General features: G+C 40.0%; 1 protein-coding gene across 2 annotated transcripts in view; it reads right to left on the bottom strand.

The window, feature by feature from the left end:
• LOC126424809 (signal recognition particle receptor subunit alpha homolog) overlaps window positions 1–25,830 on the bottom strand; it is a 70,729-nt gene that overhangs the window by 15,821 nt on the left and 29,078 nt on the right. For both annotated transcript variants that reach the window (XM_050087600.1, XM_050087599.1), the window contains 5 exons: window positions 16,544–16,691; window positions 15,662–15,828; window positions 12,339–12,483; window positions 8,918–9,109; window positions 2,997–3,168 (listed from right to left, as the gene is read on the bottom strand). In XM_050087600.1, coding sequence (XP_049943557.1) covers window positions 2,997–3,168; window positions 8,918–9,109; window positions 12,339–12,483; window positions 15,662–15,828; window positions 16,544–16,691 — 824 coding nt within the window. The remainder of the gene's footprint in view (window positions 1–2,996; window positions 3,169–8,917; window positions 9,110–12,338; window positions 12,484–15,661; window positions 15,829–16,543; window positions 16,692–25,830) is intronic.

Consider the following 25,830-nt stretch of genomic DNA (forward strand, 5'->3'; position numbering starts at 1 on the left):
TGTTGTGACTGGTAACCTAACAGTTGTGTTATATTCTGATTTCTTTGTTTCCCTCTGTGGCAAATCTGTTTTGAACAACTGAAGGCCTGAAGCCTGTAGCAGATGTACAATGCAAGTGTGGTTGTTACGCATAAAGTTCAGCGAGCTGCTCAAGTTTTGCGTGGTCGTACACGTGAGTGTGTGATCGGTGTTCTAACATTTCAAGGAGGAGAGAGATACAATGTTGCAACTATTGCCTCCAACGAAGGTAGTCAGAACTACTGCAGATGCTTTGAAGTTTCATAAAAACACAGTTGTCCAAGTCTGGAAGTAAAAATACTGTGCAGGACAGGAAAGGGTTGGTTTGTCAAAGGTAAGGATGCCTGTTAAAAAGAGGAGAGAACAATGATTAACATACTTTACTTCACTCCAACAAGGTGCAGTTTGTCACCACATATATGGATATCATGAAAGGAACGAACATCTAAGCATAAAAGACTGTGCATTACTCTTTGTTTGGCACAATTATTGTTATTATTAAACTATTTAGTGGCAGCAAGACTTCTTAACAGTTGTCAGAACCTTCCACTTCCAAACAAAAGTCTGCCCCAATAGCTGAACAGTCAGCGCGTTTGAATGCCACGCACGGGGGCCCGGGTTTGATTCCCGGCTGGAGTGGGAGATTTTCTCCCCTCAGGGTCTGGGTGTTGTGCTGTCATCATCATTTCAGCCCCACTGTTGATGCGCAAGTCACCCAATGTGGCATCACACTCAAAAAGACTTGCACTTGGCGGCCAATCTTCCTGCCTGGGAACTCCCGGCCATTGACGCCATGCAATCATTTCCATTTTTCGAAAAACAAAAAAATTAATGCATGTAAAATTATAATGGAGACAAATGATACTGTTGTGCAGCATTGTCAGTTTTTAAGAGACATTGTTAAAGTACCATCTCAAGACACTGTGTGGCTTACCTAAACATAGATAAGTGACACTAATTCTGTCAGGAATGACTGAACAGATGATAGTATATGTTGAAGCATTGCTTTTCCCTTGGGAAAGGTTGCAAGAATCACTGTCTTGATGTGCTGGAATTTCATCTGGTTTCATACCAAACTGTCATCTGGTTTGAACGCCGGGGAAAACAAATGACTATCATGGTGAGACAAACCTCAATAGTTTTCTGAAGCAGTTGAAGTGGATCAACTGTTGGAAAACTTAAATTGGTCATCTGCCATTGTAGAGGCTAATGCCCCACACCACGTTAAGCAACAAGAGTATTACGATCCTGTAAAGCGAACTCAATACTGCATGTCAACAGGAAGTGTGAGAGGTTAGTACAGAGCAGCACAGCAGTTGGGCTTATATGGCCATACAGCACATGCACACTGCAGCAATCTGACAACATTGCTCCCTTACACGTTCAACTGTGGTTCACTGTCAATCACTTTGATGTTCTGATCAGGGTATAGGCTTGGTCTTGTTGAAATAGTTACCCCACCCTCCATGTTCATGGGTTTAGAAAAACTATGGAAAACCTAAATCAATGTGACTGGAGGTGTGTGTAAATCTGGACAGCCACTGTTAAACAGATCACATGCAGAGCAGAAACAGTTCTTAAGGAATGGAGAATTACACTAACTAAAGAAACAACTGCAACAAAAAGAGAACAACAAAGTAGTTACTGCAATAATGGTACGTCCTGGGCAAAAGAGATACTTTTTTAGTAAAGATAACAACTCACCAAATAATAAAGGTGTTGAGACATTGGAATGCACAAAAAACAAAATTGAAAACTTCCCTATTTTTCAGGCAAATCCTTTTAGGCCTAGAGTACAAATGCAACAGGCTGAGGGAAAGCCTAATGCATGATGAAAGAAGAAGAAGTAGTACAAATGAAATGAAATGATCATGTGGCACTGATGGTCATGAGTCCCCACCTGGGGAAGTTCGCCTGCCAAGTTGCAAGTCCTTTCAGTTGAGGCAAGACTGGGTGACTTGCATGTCGATGATGATAACACAACCCCCAGTCCCAAAACGGATAAAACTGACCCGACTGGGAATCGAACCGGGCCCACTGCATGGCAGACGGATAGACACTGAGCTAGCTTTGCTTACTTTTATTCCAGGAAATTTTTGATGTTCTACTTAAGACTTTCCATTGCCAGACTCCTTGTAAGGAAAGAGTTCAACAACATAGTGCTGACTAACTAACAAATGGTAATATGAATTAGTTAACAATATTCTCATTTATAAAATGAGATGTTTTTCAGATGTTAAAGTGGGTGAAAGTTAAGTGTGTGTTTCAGAGAATGCACAGGTAGATGTCAAACTACGAATCTGTCAGCCTTGGCAATAGTGAATGAGGAAGGAGTACTCAAGTCCCGATTGGTACTAAGATTTTTTTCTGGCTTTCAATATTACTTAGACCAATGCGAATGGTTTATACCATGAAATTACACCGTGGTTTGGATTTCACTTTAAACTATCGGTCTCCTTATAACTGTTCCATTCTTGGTGTATCTTGCATGACATTGTCTTCCTGTGGCTTTCTGTAATTTTTTTCTTATCAGATTTACCAGTTTCTGAGAGCTCATCAATTGCATTCTGGAATTCGACTCATGGTTGTTAACTATTGATTTACCTCTACTTCTGACTCTTATCTTTACTCTCTTAAACAAGATGTCTGAGTGTTTTTTTTTTTTTTTTTTTTCTTTTTTCTACTACCTATATCTTACACTATCTTTCCACTCCTGAAATTAGTACTCCAATGTTTCCAAAACTCGAGCTTCAATATGCTTTCTGAATTCACTGGCCTATATTTGCAATAGTTCTTACTTCCTAAGAGCCCATGAAATACACACCCTTCATCTGTGTAAATATCAAATATTTCTTATCTACTGATAAGATAGTAAATACGATAAATTTCTTGCATAAAAATAATGTGAGTAAAATCACTTAATTGGGCCACAGTTGTAGGCACGAAGATAAAACTGCTTTGTGTCCAAAAATACGTACCATATCCTTTCTCATAGAGCTGCACCATTTGCTTCCCACCATGCATCTCGGGAGGATGCAGATTATTCAATGAACGAGTGTGCGTACGGAGCTGTTCGACAGCACCGGCACGGAAGGTGTCACAGGCTGCGATGAGCACTCTGAGGCCATTCTCAACGAGCCAAAAACAGATCTAGAAAGAAGGCAGTCAGTTGCACTAAGTCATACTCTCACATGCTAAAAACAAAAATGATCAGTTATTGACAATATAATGTAAATGGATAGATAAAAAATTCACTCACCAAGTGGTGGCAGGAGAAAACACACACACACAGGTTTAACTTTGGCAAGCTGTTGGAGGAACTGGCTCCTCCTGGCAGAAGAGTTGAAGGGGAAGGAAGAGGGATGAAGGAAAAGGACTGGAGAGGTTTACTCTTTCTTTCTCATCCTGTCTGGTAAGTCTCCCTGACCCGGGGCTCTGTGTAACTTTTCTAAACTGTGCCCTTTTCCTTAAACCTCTCTAGTTCACCCCTCTTCCTTCCCATTGAACTCTTCTGCCAGAAGTAGGAGTCACTGGCTCCAAAATCTTGTAAAAGTAAAATCATTTTGTGTGTGTGCACTCATTCCTGCTGCCACTTGCTGAGTAGACTTTTTATCCACCCATTTCCATTAGATATGTAGCAGTGTGTAATTTATAGAAGTACACACACTTCCTAGCTTTCAGAACTATAACTTACTTTCTCAGGGAGAAGGAAGAGATAGCTTGGGAACGTTAAAAGGGAAGGGAACATCACACAGATCCCAGGATGAGAGGGACCCACCTGTATTGAGTTGCAAGAGAGAAAGACAGTGGAGGAGGTTCCAGAGATAATAGGTCAGAAATTAATGACATGTAAATAAAGAAGTATGTATAAAAATATAATGAAAAATAATGATAATGAAAAAAGGGGGTTAGTGGAGAAAGTGTTAATGGAAATTAAGTTTAGGTGGATGTCAAGATAAGAAGATGCACTGGAGAGACAGCTCCCATCTCCAGAGTTCAGGAAAAACACAGTCGAGACGTCGCAAGAAGATCCCCGACAGCTCGCAGCACTGTCACCATCTTTCAACTAATAAGTGTTAACGGTTGCAGGCGAAAACAGCGGCCATCTACAGAGCTTCAACAACAATGAGGCACTGCCACAGAGACGTTTATAAAATCACATTATGTTATCGGTTTAAGTAACTCTGCAAAAGCTGCCGTGCCCAGCCCGCTGCAACTGCCAAGGATCAGCTTAAAATGACAACTGTAATATCTTGATGATGGCTCCAAATAGCCTACGTGGTGTAGCAGCAAGCAGGCATTCAGGTCCTTGTGCCATGCTATAAATCACATTTAACAACTGTGTGCTGGGTATCCCCAACTATAGACCTGTTACTTCTACAATGAAGGTAAGTACACAGTCCAGCCACATTGATGTGACCACTTGTTGAAAGCCTGAATAACCACATTCTGCAGCACAGCCCTGCAGGAAGAGAGAGTGAATCAGGTTCTGGAAGGTACTGATAGGGATGTGCAGCCATGCTGACTACAATGCTGTGGCCAGCTGCAACGGGTTTCTGATGGAAGTGGTCTCACAGAGTCTCGATTGAGCTTAAATAAATCTGGCTAGTTTGATGGCCAGGGGAGCACGGTAAACTCATTCTGGTGCTTTTCGAACCATGCACGTACAGTTCGAGATGTGCGACATGTTGCACTGTCCTTATGATAGATGCCATTGTGCTGAGGAAAAACAAACTGCATGTACAGGTGGACATGGACCACAAAGATTGAGGCATAACTGTGTCGATCCATTGTGTCTTCCAGAATGACAACATCACCAAGGGAACACTGAAAACTTTCCCCCAGACCATAATACTCTCTCCTCAAGCCTAGACCATTCCGACAATCGCACGGCTGTACCCACCGATGGCCTTCTGTCCAATGGAGCATAAGATGTGACTCATCTGAAAAAGGCACCCGTTGCCACCGAGTGGACGTCCAGTTGAGGTATTGGCATGCAAATTACAACCTTCGACAATGACCGACAGAAGTCAGCACATAGACATTCATACAGCGCCTGCTGTAGAGTTCAGTACTCGACATTTGTTGAACGATCGTCAAGGAGACATTGTCGATCGCCCCTTGGTTCATGTGGGTGGTCAGCTGCTCAATGGTTGCATGTTTATTCACCCATACACATCTCCACAAGTGCTGTTCACCTGATCATCTATGATCTTGGTTTTAGATGGCACCATTTCACCAAGTACGGCATACTTTAAACAAGCTTTCGCAACAAACTGTTGCCTCATCAGGAAAGAGGGAAGGAGAGGGAAACACGAAAGGATGTGGGTTTTAAGGGAGAGTTTAAGGAGTCATCCCAATCCCGGGAGTGGAAAGACTTACCTTAGGGGGATAAAAGGACGGGTACACACACACACACACACACACACACACACACACACACACACACACACACACGTGTGTGGATGGACGTGTGTGTGTGTGTGTGCGTGTGCGTGTGTGTGTGCGAGTGTATACCCGTCTTTTATCCCCCTTTCCGCTCCCGGGATTGGGATGATTCCTTAAACTCTCCCTTAAAACCCACATCCTTTCGTCTTTCCCTCTCCTTCCCTCTTTCCTGATGAGGCAACAGTTTGTTGCGAAAGCTTGAATTTTGTGTGTATGTTTGTGTGTCTGTCGACCTGCCAGCACTTTCATTTGGTAAGTCACATCATCTTTGTTTTTAGATGTATTTTTCCTACGTTGAATGTTTCCCTCTATTATATATATGATGATGATGTTGTGGTCTTCAGTCCTGAGACTGGTTTGATGCAGCTCTCCATGCTACTCTATCCTGTGCAAGCTTCTTCATCTCCCAGTACCTACTGCAATCTACATCCTTCTGAATCTGCTTAGTGTACTCATCTCTTGGTCTCCCTCTATGATTTTTACCCTCCACGCTGCCCTCCAATAGTAAATTGGTGATCCCTTGATGCCTCAGAACATGTCCTACCAACTGATCCCGTCTTCTGGTCAAGTTGTGCCACAAACTTCTCTTCTCCCCAATCCTATTCAATACTTCCTCATTAGTTATGTGATCTACCGATCTAATCTTCAGCATTCTTCTGTAGCACCACATTTCGAATGCTTCTATTCTCTTCTTGTCCAAACTATTTATCGTCCATGTTTCACTTCCATACATGGCTACACTCCATACAAATGCTTTCAGAAATGACTTCCTGACAAATCTACACTCGAGGTTAACAAATTTTTCTTCTTCAGAAAAGCTTTCCTTGCCATTGCCAGTCTACATTTTATATCCTCTCTACTTCGACCATCATCAGTTATTTTGCTCCCCAAATAGCAAAATCCCTTTACTACTTTAAGTGTCATTTCCTAATCTAATTCCCTCAGCATCGCCCGATTTAATTAGACTACATTCCATTATCTTTGTTTTGCTTTTGTTGATGTTCATCTTATATCCTCCTCTCAAGACACTGTCCATTCCATTCAACTGCTCTTCCAAGTCCTAAGCTGTCTCTGACAGAATTACAACGTCATCGGCGAACCTCAAAGTTTTTATTTCTTCTCCATGGATTTTAATACCTACTCCGAACTTTTCTTTTGTTTCCTTTACTGCTTGCTCAATATACAGATTGAACAACATCGGAGAGAGGCTACAACCCTGTCTTACTCCCTTCCCAACCACTGCTTCCCTTTCATGCCCCTCGAGTCTTATAACTGCCATCTGGTTTCTGTACACATTGTAAATAGCCTTTCGCTCCCTGTATTTTACCCCTGCCACCTTTAGAATTTGAAAGAGAGTATTCCGGTCAACATTGTCAAAAGCTTTCTCTAAGTCTACAAATGCTAGAAACGTAGGTTTGCCTTTCCTTAATCTTTCTTCTAAGATAAGTCGTAAGGTCAGTATTGCCTCACGTGTTCCAGTGTTTCTACGGAATCCAAACTGATCTTCCCCGAGGTTGGCTTCTACTAGTTTTTCCATTCGTCTGTAAAGAATTCGTGTTAGTATTTTGCAGCTGTGACTTATTAAACTGATCGTTCGATAATTTTCACATCTGTCAAAACCTGCTTTCTTTGGGATTGAATTATTATATTCTTCTTGAAGTCTGAGGGTATTTCGCCTGTTTCATACATCTTGCTCACCAGATGGTAGAGTTTTGTCAGGACTGGCTCTCCCAAGGCCGTCAGTAGTTCCAATGGAATGTTGTCTACTCCGGGGGCCTTGTTTCGACTCAGGTCTTTCAGTGCTCTGTCAAACTCTTCACGCAGTATCGTATCTCCCATTTCATCTTCATCTACATCCTCTTCCATTTCCATAATATTGTCCTCAAGTACATCGCCCTTGTATAGACCCTCTATATACTCCTTCCACCTTTCTGCTTTCCCTTCTGTGCTTAGAACTGGGTTTCCATCAAAGCTCTTGATATTCATACAAGTGGCTCTCTTTTCTCCAAAGGTCTCTCTAATTTTCCTGTAGGCAGTATCTATCTTACCCCTAGTGAGATAAGCCTCTACATCCTTACATTTGTCCTCTAGCCATCCCTGCTTAGCCATTTTGCACTTCCTGTCGATCTCATTTTTGAGACGTTTGTATTCCTTTTTGCCTGCTTCATTTACTGCATTTTTATATTTTCTCCTTTCATCAATTAAATTCAATATTTCTTCTGTTACCCAAGGATTTCTACTAACCCTCGTCTTTTTACCTACTTGATCCTCTGCTGCCTTCACTACTTCATCCCTCAAAGCTACCCATTCTTCTTCTACTGTATTTCTTTCCCCCATTCCTGTCAATTGTTCCCTTATGCTGTCCCTGAAACTCTGTACAACCTCTGGTTTAGTCAGTTTATCCAGGTCCCATCTCCTTAAATTCCCACCTTTTTGCAGTTTCTTCAGTTTTAATCTACAGATCATAACCAATAGATTGTGGTCAGAGTCCACATCTGCCCCTGGAAATGTCTTACAATTTAAAACCTGGTTCTTAAATCTCTGTCTTACCATTATATAATCTATTTGATACGTTTTAGTATCTCCAGGGTTCTTCCATGTATACAACCTTCTTTCATGATTCTTAAACCAAGTGTTAGCTATGATTATGTTGTGCTCTGTGCAAAATTCTACCAGGCGGCTTCCTCTTTCATTTCTTAGCCCCAATCCATATTCACCTACTATATTTCCTTCTCTCCCTTTTCCTACACTCGAATTCCAGTCACCCATGACTATTAAATTTTCGTCTCCCTTCACTATCTGAATAATTTCTTTTATTTCATCATACATTTCTTCAATTTCTTCGTCATCTGCAGAGCTAGTTGGCATATAAACTTGTACTACTGTAGTAGGTGTGGGCTTCGTATCTATCTTGGCCACAATAATGCATTCACTGTGCCGTTTGTAGTAGCTTACCCGCATTCCTATTTTCCTATTCATTATTAAACCTACTCCTGCATTACCCCTATTTGATTTTGTGTTTATAACCCTGTAGTCACTTGACCAGAAGTCTTGTTCCTCCTGCCACCGAACTTCACTAATTCCCACTATATCTAACTCAACCTATCCATTTCCCTTTTTAAATTTTCTAACCTACCTGCCCGATTAAGGGATCTGACATTCCACGCTCCGATCCGTAGAACGCCAGTTTTTTTTCTCCTGTTTATTTTAGTTCTGATTAACTAAAGGAACATGGCGATATTCTTGGTTGAGGTACCAACTAAATCATTTATAAACTGATGCTATAAATAATAGTTTTGTAAAAGTCAGATAATTTCCTGTCAAAACACTAGTAGTTGTGTTAAATGGCTGTCAGCTCCACTGACTTCCCTACTAAAGGCAGACTAAATTCTTCTACTACTAACTTAAAGCCAAAGTTACAGTAAACTGTATTTATGAGAGTATCTATTACCTTTGCAAGATTTGTAGATTTCCCCACACCATTGACACCACAGAAAGTGATGACAAAAGGCCGCCCCTGGCGCCGGGCCTCCAATGCATCTCGCAGCACATCGACACGACGTTTCGGGGACAGAATGCGAAGCAGAGCATCAGTAAGTGCTGCACGGACCGTTTTGGCGACGGTATCAAATGTTCCAACAACCTGCAATGTGCAGCAGACCAACAATTCTCAAACTTACAGCACAGATAAATTAACAAAGTAAAGAGAACTTACTGGAAAGGCATTTACAATGCAACTAAGAAAAACAACAGATTCTGCTGTGAACTGCAGTACCATATAAATGGAAACTGTTTAAGCTTATCAATTCCAGATATTTTACAATGGATGGCTGTAATGTAATTAAATATTTATACAGAAAGCTGCAACCAGTCACTTGCAAAATAGTTTTTTTTATTTCCATGAACTAGTTTATTAGCTTTTTCAGCATCATCTTCACATGGAGCATACAAATGTTACATACTTATTCTTGTAGGGTGATGCCTGTTACTTGCTCTGTGACAACAAGACAGCAAACACTATTGCCATGAGTGATAGTTAAATAGAAACTTATGTTAAAAGTGAATTAATTTACTAACTGCTCAATGCAAAAAGGCAATACAAATGGAAGCTACCAAGTGGATATTAATAAGTGTACTGCCCACGCTCCCACCATAAGTGAACAAATTCATTGTTCAATCACAACTTGCCATATAACTATTGCACATGACGATACATTAAAGTATTTACTGTCTTTGTGACAGTTTCTGCATTCCGCACCTGACGTTAAGTCTGAAAAGGCTCAAAAATTAGTTCGTGGAAATGATCAAATATTTCATAAATGACTGGTGGCAGTTTCTGTGTTTATATTCACTGAATATAAATTGTCAAAATGAGTTTTAATAAACAAAATTGTGTAAGTTCAGAGATGACCAAGTCTGATCTAAATTTGTGTTCAGCTCTGTTGAGTGTATGAGGTGGACACCGTGAAGAATCAAATGGTGAGTGTTTTACGCAGCGACGCTTGCAAATGTTCTAAAAATTTCTACTTTTTTTTTCCCCCTAACCAATGCTGTCTTTATGGAGAAGGTGCTGCAATTTACTGAGGAGAACCAACGATTTACAATTAGAGAACCTGGCAGCCATTATACAGTATGAAGCAACACTGATCATTACGTGAAACTGTCACAAAGCATCTGCTGTTCCAAAAATTGTGACTTCCTAAAATCATACCTTGAAATACAGTCAATGCTGTCTGAAATGTTGCCCAGTACAGCTAAATAGCTTTTCATTGCCCCCTTACTCACCTTCTGCCCCAATCTCTGTGATACCCTGTTACGACCCCAAAGTCCTCCTCCATCCATTTGCCAAGCCTATAGCTCCTACCCCTGAGCCCATTCCTGCAGTAAGGCTTGAACTATGCATGCTCCTACCACTATCTGTTCCAGCCCTGTAACTGGTGAAACATAATATTAAAGGGAGAGCCACCTGTGAAGCAACACACATTGTGTACCAGCTGTCACTTGAACAGTGTTAAACCATTTACAGTGTTATGACTACCCCCAAGTTACTAGTTAGGATAAATGAGCACAGACAGAGGGTGTATACTGCCAACACACGATACCATAATGCATAAAATGCTCAGCATCATGACAGTCATGAGTTCAGTGCCTCTCTCACCACAAGTGCCATCTGGATTCTTCCTCCTGACACCAGTTTCTCAGAATTCTGCAAGTGGGAACTGGCATTACAACATGTGCTTGGTTATCACTGCCCATGAGGTCTAAATTTACATTAATTTCTGTAGTCTCAGCATTTCCTTTCAGCTACTTTTCCTTATATATTTTTCCAATCTATTTCTCCATTCCCCTCATATATTTACCATGTAAAATGCAATTAGCTTCCCGCTCTTACATGATGTTTTTCAGTAATCTGTGTCTTGCCTATTACCTATGTTCCACATTTAAGTTCTCAGGTTTTAATATCTCATCTGGTGCAGGCACCAATGATCAATCGTTTCTTCTTATTCCATACAGAAAGTCTTCCCTGATCCCAGGTTACGGGCAACTTTTCCATAATTCTCCCATTTCCTTAACCTCGTTAGCGGTTTTCCTTCATCCTCCTTCCTTTCCTCTCAGCCCTTCTGCCAGGAGGAGCCACTGGCTCAAACCTTCCACATCTTTTGTGTGTTTTTGTCTATCCACTTATATTTCTACTGGATCTGATACCTTCTCTAAGAGAATGTCCAGGGATACGTTAAAACATTCCCACTATTTTTAAATGTGCTCTGGTACTTTATTACACTTGTTTCAATGCTTATTCTTTACATCTTCATTTTCTTTTAGTAAATGCTTATCATACTGACTTTACACATTGTTATTGCAACATTTTATTTGTTAATACAAGGTGAGTCTACAAAGTTAGGAGAACTGTCACAGAAAAAGGAAACAAGAGTTACAAATAAAATACCTTTACTGTCCTTAAAAGTAATGACCGTCAGTTACAACACATTTCTGAAATTGGTTGTAAAACTTTTGCAAACTGTCAGTGTACAGTGCTTGTTGAAGTGCTTAAAGCTCCAATGGATATTCCAGACATCTGAGAGTGTTCTTGAACAATAGTGCGTACACTGTCTTTGCTTTTCTTTAACTCTTCTACTCTCACCAACCATCCGGAAGCATCCATCACACTCATGTTATTGGAAAATGGAGCAAAAAAATGGAGTAAAACATGGACATGATGTTTTGCTTCAACTTAAGCAAATGGTGATGAAGACTCACGGAATGTTAACGTGAATATGTGGTGTTGATGCGGTGAGTAAAAAGGGTGTCTTCTGAATGGTTTAAATGCTTTAGAGGCACGAAGTATGGCGTTGTGGATGAGCCGAATTTGGGTCAACATGCACAATCCCAGGCAACAATGAATCAATGCAATAGATGTTTGTGGATGATTAATAGCTGTGTCTGACAAAGAGAGCTGAAAAGTTGAAGATAAGCAACGACAGTCTAAACACTATAGTTCATGAAATTGCAGACTTTGGAGATATCTGATAGTGTGCGACCGCGGTACTTCGAGCCATTCCACAAGATGCATTTGCTGACAGTTTCCAACTGTTTTATAAGCGATGTCAGAAGTGTGTTGTGACTGATGGTGATTACTTTGAAGCTCAGTAAAGATGTTTTGTTTGTAAATCCCGTTTCCTTCATTTTCCGAGACCATTCACCAAACTCTTCAGGTGCACCATGTATTATACACTGTTTGCTGTCTTTAAGCTTCATTCACTCTTTAGATGTAGTTTCAAAACTTGTTACTCTAAACGACAGTATCAAGTTATAAATTCCAAAAAGTTATACTGGTTGTTCTAAGGAAGACCTGCATTACAGCTGACAAGTACCTTTCCTTCGAGGCTGGTGGCTACAGAATCGCAGAGCTTCCCTGCAATGTCTGCAGCGACGTTCTTTGCTATCAAGTGGTCCTTCAACTTGTCCAGGACTGGTGCCATATCCTCTTGTGTCAGGCTCTTGCTGCCCACGAGGCCTCTGTGGAGACAGCGATTAAGGTTTAATAAACACAAATCTCAACAAAGGTAGTTGCCAACTACTGATGTCCAATACGATACCACATAGTGAGACCAATGACTATAAGCACAAAGGCCTCAAAACATCCAAGTGAAATGCAGTCAATGTAGTCATATACAATGGATAGGCATAATGTTTCAATCATTACCTTGGTAAAATAAAGTTTTGTAATTAATTTTTTGTTCATCTCTAGGTACATGTCTACAGCCTCGGTACACACTGAAATCCCATGTCACGGAATTTTATCTCTCTGCTACAGGAATCAAAACAAAATTATAAAGTTGAGTATTGTGGCATAATTGGTTTTCTGTATTTGAAGGGGTACAATTCTGCAACAATCCATAAGGAGTTAATGGAAGTGTGCAGCAACAATGCATCATCATACGACACACTTGTCAGGCGATGCAGATGATTCCAATCTGGTCAAAGAAGTCTGAATGATGAAGATCGAAATGGCATATAATCGCTCTGAAGGATTAATGGAGGCTCAGGTGTTCACAGACTGGGGTATCACAATTGAGAAACAATTATGATCAGTTTCCACATCTTGCACAACACAGGCTGCTCCCACTGGATACTGTAACTGCTTACTACCATTCAAAAAGCCCCTCGAACCTAGAAAGCAAGGAGAATATTGCAGCCATGTCAGATCATTCTATATGATCTCTTTAAATGTGTGAGTACCGAGGAAGGGTGTTTTGTGTACTACAATGATCCTGACAACAGAATAAAGCAACGAGGGGAAAACTGGACCACCAACTCCAAAGAAGTGAAGTCCCAACAACAGTTGTTGTTTTGGGCCTGCCATGGCACAGTGCTAGTAGATTATGCTCAACATTCCAGGTCATTCTGCACAGAGTGACACATGCTGCTTGTTTTGGCTATCAAACTTAGCCTCGACCTGTGTTCTCCTGACACACCTGCCAGTGACTTTTCCTGCTTCTCTCAGATGACGAAATCACTGAAAGGCAGTAATTTTCAGAATGAAGATAAGGATTTTCAAGGAGCAATGTACATACAATCAAAGTCTCCAATGAGTTTTGCACTGCCAAGGAAAATGTTTGGACTGAAGGATGAATACGTAGAGAAGAACTAACACCATCAGTAAGTTTCATGATCGTAGTTTGAGTTTTGGTAGTGATAATTACAACTTTATGACTATCCCAGGTGCATTAAAGTGTTCCCTAGACTCCCAAAAATGTTATATGGATCTTCCAACTGCTCGAGACACGAAAATGCCTATGACAAAAGTGGCAGAGAGAGAGTCCTTGTGTAGCACATCAATATTTTCCTTTTTTTTTGTTTCTTCACTGAATCTGCCTATTTGTATCCTTCCACTAGTATCGGACTATGAGAGTTCTGCAACTGATCTTTTTATCTTCAACAATTTACAACTTCAGGTCCAGTATTTAAATCTTAGGCTACAAAGGTCCTTACTTAAGTGTCCATAACAATGTGTTCTCATCAGTGTGTCCTGCCACTGGTTGGTCAACACTACTCCCTTCCTCAGTTTGGCTGTGGCCACTCATTTGGGCAGACAGCCAGTCTGTGGTTGCATAGTGGCATACGATGCTGAGCAAAATGTTCTCTATTTCAATGACTGGTTTGCAACTCTTGACATCTGGATACTTCTACGAACACAAGCTTCTCCGAATTACTTAGATTGGTGTTGTCTTCCCAACTTATCCTCCGATCCCATAATCCTTGAGGCCGCGATCTCCTCTAGCACCCTGCAACACATTTGTCTCCACCATTGACTAACTTAACTAACCCCACTTCATGCTCCTCCAAAAAAGTGTCCCTCTTCTTCTGTTCTGTCACCCCCTCTCAATCTACCTTTCAGTGTCATGTGCTGCACAAGTCTCCCTCTGCCTGTGGCTACAACAGCTGCCACATCTCTGTCCCACGCATCTGCTGGCTCTTGTTGAGCTGCAGTGCGGCACAATGTAGTCAGCTTGGACAGTGTATTCATGTAGCTGTGGAGAAGAATTTGCCCAAAAGCTAGCAATGTTTTCAGCCTCGTTATGTGGCCACCAATGACTCAACACCTTACAAGTACATTTTTATAAATGATACTTTCTCAGCTAGTAAATGGTGATCTGAGTAATATACAACTGCATTATTAGCCTGACTGTTTCAATCAATCCATGTAGTCCCCAGGAAATTTCAAGTCTTTTTCAATAGCAGAAATATTCTTTTCTAATTTTAATTATGAATTTTAAGATTCTATCACCATGTTCCCAAAAGATACAGTATGAGTTTTGAAATATGTGAAAATACTTACACGTAAATAAATGTACCTAAATACTTTCTGCTGTCCTCCAAAAATTAACACTTCCCACTAAGGCTCTAAACAATGCTTCAAGGCATATGTTCTGGACAAAAAATATGGTGGTGAAAAAAGCAGATTGTAACTGATTATTTTCAGGGAAGACTTGGCCGTATCCATTCCACAATGAGGACCATCAACTGAAATGTACATTCTGAACACCAACAGCAACTCTTTTTACAGCTGAGCATTTTTCAAAATTTTTGCCACGCACAACAAAGAAAGGACAAATGAAGAGCTACTAAAATGTAAACTTTCATGGCCGGAAATATCATGTCCAGTATAATTATCCGGGCTGTTATGCCGTGGTTGGTTGAAGAATTCTGAGGTGATTCACCTCAGAATTCATCAACCGACCACGGCATAACAGCCCGGATAATTATACTGGAAATGAAGAGATGGTAACAACAAGAGAAGACTTTTGAAAATAGACATCTTATTAGTGTGCACAATGTGCAGTTCCTCTCTGTGCTGCACAATATCTTACAATATTTCATCCAGAAAGAGACCTGTGATTATGTGAAAATAAAATTTCATTCTATTCTCTAATATTTTCTATTTATCCTAATAACTTTCATTTTTGACTGTAAACCATAATCAACAAAGAAATGTTTCAATGAGTGAGAACTACACATGCTCAACTGTATTAGCGAGTGCTTGGGGAAATTACCCACTGAGGCAGAGGAGCATGCTCCTATGTTGGTAATACTCCCTAAATTTGCATAAATTTTTTTTTCCTAATTAAGAGCTCTGAAGCACGCATAAGAATGAAGCAGGATGCTGAAACTCTTCATTTTAAGGACAACCTACCTGAACATAGAAAACACTCTCTGTGCCTTTGACGTGCCACTGGAAGATGCATTAGTTTGTCTTGTTGTCTGAATGTCTCCAATACCATCATCTTCATCATACTCTGCCTCCGAGTCACTGGATTCCACCTCCAAGTCACGTATTCCTCCACTCATTGTACCCACCATCTACAATATTAAATAACATGCTACATGGTGTTTTGAAAATGCTGTTTCTGTATAGAAATATAGTACATACTATGCATATATTACAAACTATTTTGACATCCAACATAATGGAATGTTATGATTTTTTGGGGATAAGAAAACTTTTTTTAAGTTAAGCATACAGTGACTGTGAAAGGCTGTATTATAAAAAAAATGCTACAATGTAAGCTGTCACAATTTAATGCAATATTTTTGCACGACACGTTTAAAACCATCATATTGTCACAAGATAATGAAGACAAGAATCATATAATTAAGGATTTAATGCTTAAAACACTCTCTATGAAAATATTACATTAAGTTATAATAGGCTATATGGTGCAAAATTAGTTGCTTTTAAGTAATGTCATGAATAAACTTCTTTTCATGTTGAATTATAATAACTAAAGTGTTCAAAGGGAAATTATGCACTCACTCACAGGAAGGACTGAGTTCTCTCATCTTTCTTTGTAACGCCAAGCCTAAGACTGTATTCTCTGGAAACTGAATTACAAAGTGTTCACTTTTAATCTGCTGGGAAATTCTGTCCATCACTCACTACTTAATATATATATCTTGGATGAGAAACAGATGGCCTTTGAACATTAAGATCCACTGTAAGAGGTAAGTGAGCGAGTTTTTTTGAGAAGTTAGAAAGAATTAAGACTGAACAGCAATACTGATGTTGATGAGTTACCGAAGTGTCGGGTCGTGGTGCCACAGCATCTCTGTCTTCTGGCTTATCCCTTGTCCTCTCAAGATTTGCCACATCACGTGATGTCCCTCCAAGTTCCCAAACTCTGGGTTTCTTGCCTGCCTTCTCTTTCTCAGGCTTTGGGCTTTTCCTGTGACAAGATGTGTCCATGAAGAACTTTGTTACATTTTATTATCACAAATACATTATGTCATCCTTTGTGCATATACAATTCAATGTTGGCTCTATACTTTCATTTATTCCATCAAACACAAATACAAATTACACATAATTTATGATGCAATAGTCAGAAACGGATTAACGTATCTTATGCTTGAATTGCATGTAGTTTTCCATTGACATATTAATGTGCATCACTTATTTCAGTACAATACTTCAATATACACTTTATTTCTACTATCAAGTATTAAAAGTAAATTGTCAACAAAAATATTGTTAAAGACAAGTGATACATAATTTCTTAGTTCATTGCTTTGAAATTTAGCTTACAAATATAAAAAAAAATATGGAAGACTTCAAGCACTGTTTATGTCTATTGTTACCTTTTGGAAATAACAAGAAAAACCCACCAATCCATCACATGCTCCAGATTTCACATTCAATATATTTTATATCAGAAGCCACATATGATCAGCATGGTTAATACCAAGGAGAATCTACAGCATAATGATGTAAACGGAGCCCAAGATACAAAATAAAACTCAGATTTAATTTACTTAAAATAACAAATCATTTGTCTTTATAAGAGCTCAGATGGAAACCAAACTCTTAATTCTTGGCAGACATGTGTATTAGACTCAAATACTCTTGACTAAAAAATCTAGTTGAGAATTAGGTCAAAAGTTGGTAAACATGTATGCAAATGGTTTAGAAATTATCTCTCAATGTGAAAATTAATTTACCACATCAAGTGGAGTAAAATGCATGCCAATTTTGAAGCCCATGGTTTATGCAGGAGCATTAGAAGTGTGGTAAAATAACTTAAAGTGGAATTTTAAATGGAGTAATAAAGCAAACAAACTGGAAGAATGGAAGAACAAATTGCAAAAGTGACTGTAAGCAAAAGACAGAAATATTTCTGTCACAAAGAAGTAAAAATCATAAAAGCAAAATTTGTTACTGAGTTTGTGAGAAAGGGAAATTGGGGAAAATGTATGCATTTGAGAACCTACTCACTTCAAACTGCCCTGAAATCTTCATTGAAATACATTTTTAATTTACAGGGTGTTCCAAAAGGCAGTATTGGTGTGTACAATTATGAAAGAATCATTCAACATATTTAATGAAAAAAAAAGAAAACCCCAATCATGAAAGGGAGGTATTCTTAAAAAATACTACTGCTAATCACTGCATTCTTCCAGAAAATGTGAAACTATTGTAGTCCCCAGAAAACACATCAGTTACACTGTCAATATAACATGGTGTTACCTGCAATCTTAGAACCTGCTTATTCACATCTATCTTGACAACATAGTGAGTAAAACAGTTTTTCAAAATAGAGCACAGGCTCTAATATGACAATAACAAGTCAGACCATATAGTTCCACACTTGTTATGGAAAGTACGATAGACCAAAATTTGCAATCTATATGGAGGTGCATGTTAGGATCCCAGGTACTACACACTAAAAATCACTCCTCAAAATGCTTCTTCATTTCCAAATAATAACAATAATAATAATAATAATAATAATAATGTCTGAATTTTCCATCATGCTCTAGAGCCTTAAAATTCATATAATTACCAAGAGATGTGGCGTAGTTCCTAATATGCAAAAGACCGTTGGTTTGAATCCCATCAAGTGCTATTAATTTTTTTTGTTTGTAAATCTTTATCAAAATGACTCTGATCATTATTTTTATTCAATTAATTGGTTTAAATGTATTTCTCTGACATTTTCTCATGTCATTTGAATCATTGTATCAACTTTTTCATTTGCTCTCATTTTTTATTATCAATCATTCTTTTTTCATTTGGAATATTTACGCATGTGATTTTAATTATTTTTATTTACCTATCACTCTATTTAAATGTTTGAAAATATCACATTACTGGTTAAAAAACAAAAGAAAGTACAGATTTATACTGGCTGTGCAACAGTGTCAAAAAAAGTAACATGTAAATAAGTAAAACCACATGGAGCAAGATTTATGATGAAAAAAAGTGATTATGAAGAAAAAATGAGAGCAAATGAAAAAGTTAATGCACTGATTAAAATCACATTACAAAGTATTAGAAATAAAAAATTACATTTAAAGCAATGAATTGAATAAAAACAATAAGTCATTTCAATAAAGATTTAAAAATAAAAAATTTGCTAGCATCTGAAAGGATTCAAATCAATGACTTTTGCATACGAGGAACATATGCTGCGGCTGCTGCTGCTGCTCCAGATAATGCTATTGATTTTAATGCTCTAAAGCACAACACAAAATTATGATATTTTTCACTGATTATGCACAAACAAGAGCCCGCTTTGACGAATGGCGCGAGGGTGTAGTGGTTGGCACCACAGTCTATTTCATCATATAGGCAGATTTCAAAAAGTCGCTTTCACCTCTGGGGACCTCTCCTTCTGACTAGAGAATTTCTTGGTAGGGAGTGCACACCAAGTTATGTCAGATGCAGAGACATCAATGAGAGCGTAAGTGGCTTCATGCATGCCACAGTGAAGTGTGTTGAGGACCTCATGGTTCCTGGAGTACGGAGTCTGCCAGAAAAATGTACACAAACTTTAAGGAACTAAAAGTATTACTTATGTGTGTATTTTGTGTTTAATAATTGATCAAATATGTTGTACAATCTTCAGTTTAGCACATGGTTACTTTAAATGTTCAAAATGTTCACCGTTCGCAGCTGTACAAATAACAGAACGACGAGCGGTCACTGCAGCAACGTCAGTCAATGTTACAGTGGAGATCACTGCACGTCGCTGTAATCTCCTAGCAAAGTTCCCCCAGCATGTGTGGCTACCGCCGATAAACATTATCTTTCACAGTTCTCCACAAGTAAAAGTCCATAGGTGTTAGATCTGGCGACCGTGGAGAGAACTCAATGGGCCCTCTTTGTCCAATCCAATGCCACAGAAAATAGTAATCCAGGAAAGCTCATATGGCTACGTGGTAGTTGGTGACACCCCGTCCTTTTAGTATACAACCTCTTCTTCAGCTCCATACCTTGCAAAATTGATGTTTGTAACATTTCCAACATGAGAGCTGACAAAGCAGGACTTGTAGCTGTACGCTGTCTTTCTGGTCATCCTTTGTGAATATCACAAATCGTTCCATGCAATTCGAACTTGTCAATGATGTATTTAATTGTTAGGTGGGTTGGGAGTTCTGTTTCAAACTCTTGTCTCCACTGATGTTGCACTTCAACAGCATCATCAAACTTTAAAACCATTTCACAATATATTTTCATTGCTCGAACGTCAAGCATGCTCCAGCCATCTTGTTTGCTCCATACAGAGATGAAAGTACTAACATCTGCAAGCCAACAACACACACTTAAATTGAACGACAATATCGATATCTCGATAGAGCTGACAAAGAGAGTGTACATTTTTCTGGCGGACTCTGCATAGTAACGATCTTCCAGACAATACTAACAGTAACTTCAGATTTTTTGTAGTTTATGCAGTTATCTGTAATTCCAAACTGTTTGGCAAAATCTGCAAAAATATTATGTGTATCTTGATAAGATTTCAAGATCATGTGAAGATCCAAGCTTGCTTTAAATATTCATAAAAAAGAAGAAGAAGAAGAAGAAGAAGAAGAAGAGAAAGTGTAGTATCCTGTGCCTAAAGTATCAACAGGTCACATCTGGAACCAGCCAACTTGTGGATACACCCGGTTGTAAAAGTTTGTAGGGACATGAAACTGAACAGTCACACACACTCACTCACACAGCAAGCAGGCAACAGACTTCAGTTCACTGCTAGAACATTACGGAAATGTAATCAGTCTACAAAAGAGTCAAAAAGTACTAACGGGGCGGGGGGTCACCTCTTGACTTTCTGTCCATAGAACTGATTAATGATGTACTTCAGGGTGTTTGACCTAGTTTGCACTTTCAGAAGTACAACATTACTGACAGGGGATACTGAATATATACAAAGAAGGCCAGTATAAATGGTCAAACATTTGTCTGATTCATGGAAAACATCATGGACATGCTCGAAGATAAACCACACTATCCTGTGAAAGCCTAGTGACAAAGTTTCAAGAACCAGTTTTAAGTGATGAAGCTAGGAATATGCTGCAACCACCTCTGCATCACTCTCATTGGGACTGCGTGGACAAGATGAGACTAATTACAATGCACACAGAGATATTTAAGCTATCTTTTTCCATACTCCATATGTGAATGGAAAGGAAAGAAACCCTAATAACTTGTCCAGTGGTAAGTATCCTCTTCCACACATTTCGCAATGGTTTGCAGCAGCTTTTTTTTAGGAAAGATAAAAGCCCATAATATACTGCCTGAGTGTACTGTGCCTTGTTTCACAAGTGAACTTGCTCATTATTATTTCTTTTGTACAAAGGAAAGAAGATGGGAGTTTAAGGTCTTGAAACATTGAGGTCATCAGAGTCAGTGGCTTAGGAATGATTTATTTTATTTATTTACATGTAAAGTTGCATACGACCAAATTGAGGAGTAACTACTCTCCAAGGTTATGGAACATGTCAATACATGAAATTACAACATAAAAGTAATAACAGATAAAAATAAAACATTTATGAACCCGGAAAAAAAAAAAAATCAATCCATATGTTTAAGTAAATGCAATCAACAATACAACAAGAATCAGCTTAATTTTTATAGAAACTCTGACACAGTAGAAGGAGTGATCCAAGAGGAAACTCTTCAGTTTCAAGTTGAAAGTGTGTGGATTACTGCTAAGATTTTTTAATTAAAGTGGTAGCTTATTGAAAATGAATGCAGCAGTATACTGCACACCTTTCTGCACAAGAGTTAAGAAAGTCCAGGAAGTCCACTCCAAATGCAGGTTTGATTTCTGCTGAGTATTAACAGTGCGAAAGCCGCTCATTCTTGGGAACAAGCAAATATTGTTAACAAGAAATGACATTAAGGAATATAAAAATATAATACAGTGTATTTATAAAAAGTAATGAGTACAGTTTTTTCTGACAACTGTAGGTAACAGTATGCTCAATCCAAGTGAGTTTGATGGAGTGGGACATCACTTCAAAACAAATGTAATGTCGTTTGCCAATGAGGTTCATTGCAATTCATTCTATCGTTTTAAAGTACCTCTGTCCGTAGGCTTGGCTAAAGAATGAAAATGCAACATTCTGTCGAAGAGCACTACATAAAATTCCGTACGGGACTCTGAAAAAAAAAAAATCGACTGTGGAGATGTGGGTACAATGTAGCAAGATCCACGATCCTGAGACAAAATGCCGTAGTACTGAATAGCACATAGCAGCAGCCCTTGATCAAATGAAGGCTGATATGAGCAAGTCAATTGCCAAGGTCGTGCTCATTGTATTCTTTGACACCACAGCTGTCGTCCATCACCTATCCGTGCCCGTGGAACAGACTGACTGGTACTGTCTATGTGGGACTTCTTAAAAAGCTGAAGGAAAGTGTCAACCAATCGACGACAAGCATTGGCCCCAATTAGAGACTGGGACATGACAATGCACTGAGCCACATCTACTTCGTGATCAATGACCACCTGGCCTGGAACAACAAGGCAACACTTCCTCGAGGTCCCTACAACACCAATGGGTCCTTGGCAGACTTCTTACTGCTCCCTCAAGTGAAGACAATTCCCAAAAGACTGCACTATGAGAACACAGAGGAAGTCTGGGAGAACGTGATGTGCTATTTGAAAGACATTCTGGAAATGGACTTTGAGACCACTTTCTAAATGTGGAAAGCTTGGTGACAAGTATGTCATCCATTGTTCATAACAATCCTGTCAATATATTTTTTCCCAAATAAGGACATGAAACAGGACAACACCTCAAACACATTTTCTGTACACAAGCAGAAGCATTATTTTAGAATACAACCTGATACACCTGTATCACATGAGCAATGCACAAAGTTAAACTCTCTCTGGCTGTTATTAGCACATCATTTATATTAAGCTCACACATGTATTAATATACGGGGTTCCAAAATCTTTGAAACACACTAGCACCTACTCCAATCCTCTCACAGGCATGTCCTACCCCATCAAAGGCAGGGCTACCTGTGAAATCAGCCATGTTATCTGCCAACTATGCTACAACCACTGTGCCACTTTCTATGTGGGTATGATGACTAAGCTATCTGCCCATGTGAACGGCCACTGTCAAACTGTGGCCAAGAGGCACCTGGACCATCCAGCAGCTGAGGATGTTGCCCAACTGTTATGTGCTTCACCTCAATTTGGTTTTGTTTTGCTTTAGGGTGCAAAAAACAACTGGGGTCATATGCGCCCAAGTCTAAACTATAGAACACGAAGACAGAGAGGAGTTAAAAAATGACTATACTTAAGTCCCAACTGACATAATAGAAGACAGCTACAAACAGGCATGTGGAAAAAGGGCTAAAAAGACACTGTACAGAAACGGAGGTCCAAAACTAAAAATTAAATGGCCTTCGCCATATTGCTTTGGCGGATAAAAAGTAAAATGCAGTCGACAGCCCATGCGTCATTTGCTAAAATGGCAAAGAAATCAGACGGCAAACCCAAGTGGAAAGATAAATGGTTACAAAAATGAGCATTCCATCAAGAAGTGGTGGACAGTTAAAACTTGGGAACAATGTGAACAAAGTGGTGGGGTAGCGCCACTTAGCAAACAACGATGGCTAAAAAGGCCGTGCCCAATACACAGCCAAGTTAAAATAACCATCTCTTGGCGGGAGGGTATAGAGGAGATTGTCCAAGCCACTTGTAGAGGCTTAATAAGCCAGACCTTATTCCTGTTAAGGGAGGACCATTACGATGCCAAAGAGACACCTCCTCCTGACAGACGACAACACACAGATTGCACAGACTGGAGGGAATATAGGTACTCGCAAGCTGAGGTATGAGGACTGCAGCCTTGGCACCAGCGCCAGCAGCCTCATTTCCTGGCAGACTGACATGATCAGGAACCTGCAGAAACATCACTCTGGCTCCACCAAGAGATAGTTTTCCTGGACTCGCTGCACAAATGGATGGGTAGTGTACAGCGCATATAGACTTTGAAGGGCGCCGAGTGAGTCTGAGCAAAGGACAATTGAAAAGGCTGTGTCACTGGATGTACTCCGTGGCCTGATACAAGGCGAAGAGCTCGGCTGTAAATACTGAGGAGTGTGCCAGAAGCTGGTGTCTAAAGACACAGGTGCCAATGACGAAGGCACAACCGACCCCAATGCCAGACCAAGAGCCATCAGTGTATACAAAGGTATTATTGTGAAGTTCCATGCAAAGGTTATGAAACTGAAGGCTGGAGTTGAGTTGTGTCCTTAGAAAGCAAATGAATGTCAAGGTTAACATGGGCCACTTCATGAAGCCAAGGTGGCGAAGGGTTCGAACCCACGGGGAAAGCTGCAGGTAGCGTGAAGGTAAGCCACCACAGCAAGTGCCGAAAGTGAACTCCAGGAGGTAACAGAGAAAAGGGACGAGCCCCATACTGACAATCAAAGAAGGAGGCAGTATAGGTGGGTGGCCACGCATGGCAGACAAACGGCATGCACATGTGCTGAGGAGAAAGTCACAGGGGTAGGACAGCGGTAGTTCAGCAGCTTCAGCATACGGACTCTCAAACGAGCTTGTGTAAAATGCGTCAGTGGCCAAACGGACACCATGATGGTGGAAAGTGTTGAGACGGTGTAAGAGGGATGGACATGCCGACACATAAACAACACACCCCTTGTCAAGTCTGTAACGGACAAGGGACCGATACAAACAGAGGATTGGCACCCCAGGAAGTACTATCGAGGACACATAGGACATTGAGGAACCGCATACTGCAGGCTGCCAGGTAAGATACGTGGGAGGACCAAGAGATTTTCCTTTCGAGCATGAGCCCCAGAAATTTTGTAGTTTCAATGAACGGAAGGCAACAGGCCTTAAATGTTAACATGGTGCGAGAAACCACTTGAGTCGCCAGAAAGTCATACAGACAGTTATCAGTGGAAAAGCGAAAGCCATTATTGATGCTCCAGGGGTAAAGATGATCGAGACATTGCTGAAGATGCTGCTCAGTGAGACAGGTCCGTGAAGAACTGCAACAGATGGCAAAATCGTCAACAAAAAGGGAGCCAGGATGCCCAGCAGGAGACAGGCCATTATAGGGTTAATGGTGATGCCCGGCGAGAGAGAGAACATTAAGGAGTTTTAGTGGCAATAGCAAAGAGGACGACACTCAGGATAGAACCCTGAGGCACACCGTTTGCCTGGATAAAGGTCTCCAACAAGGTAGAACCCACACGCACCTTGAAAACTTGATCTTTTAAAAATGCCTGAAGGAAACAAGGCAGAAGGCCATGGGAGCCACACGTGTAAAGAGTACAGAGGATATCAGTTCGCCAGCAGGAGTCTTAGGCCTTCTCCAATCTAAAAACACAGGCACAGTCTGGGATTTCCACAGAAAACCATTCAAAGACGAGGGTGAGCAAAGTAACAAGATGGTCAACTGCAAAGCACCAAGCCTGAAATCCACACTGTGCATTCATCAGTAAATTGCAAGACCCAAGCCACCGTACCAGCCGGGCATGAATCACACGTTCCATCACCTTGCAAACATAGATGGTAAGAGAGATAGGGTTGTAGTCAGGAGGAAGGTTTTTGTCCTTACTGAGCTTACGTAGAAAACCAGCTGGCCGACCTAAAAGTGTGAGGACACCTGAAAACATCATAGCAGTGATAACCTCAATTGAACGATATCCATTGTGTTGTTCTGCATGGAAATGTGCTGCTGCTCTTGGAATATCGTCCAGAACAGTAAGGCAGATTTTACACTCTGACCTTCATTTACACCCCTACAAGTTGATGGTTGTTGAAGAACTTAGTCCAGAAGACTGAGTGAAATGTACAGATGCTTGCAATGCAATCTTAGCCTCTGTGCAACCTGACACTATTCTGTAGTGTAGCAAAATTTTCATTACGTGCGACTGAAACCACTTTTTAATCACCAAAATGGAAGAGTGTGGTGAGAAACATGACACATACACATAATCATTCCGATTTCAACAGGATAGTGCTATGACTCATACTGCCCGTCGTTCGCACCAAAATGTTTCATGTGCCCCATGCTCCTCAGAGT

Source organism: Schistocerca serialis, chromosome 10, assembly GCF_023864345.2.
Source record: "Schistocerca serialis cubense isolate TAMUIC-IGC-003099 chromosome 10, iqSchSeri2.2, whole genome shotgun sequence".
Lineage (NCBI taxonomy): Eukaryota > Metazoa > Arthropoda > Insecta > Orthoptera > Acrididae > Schistocerca > Schistocerca serialis.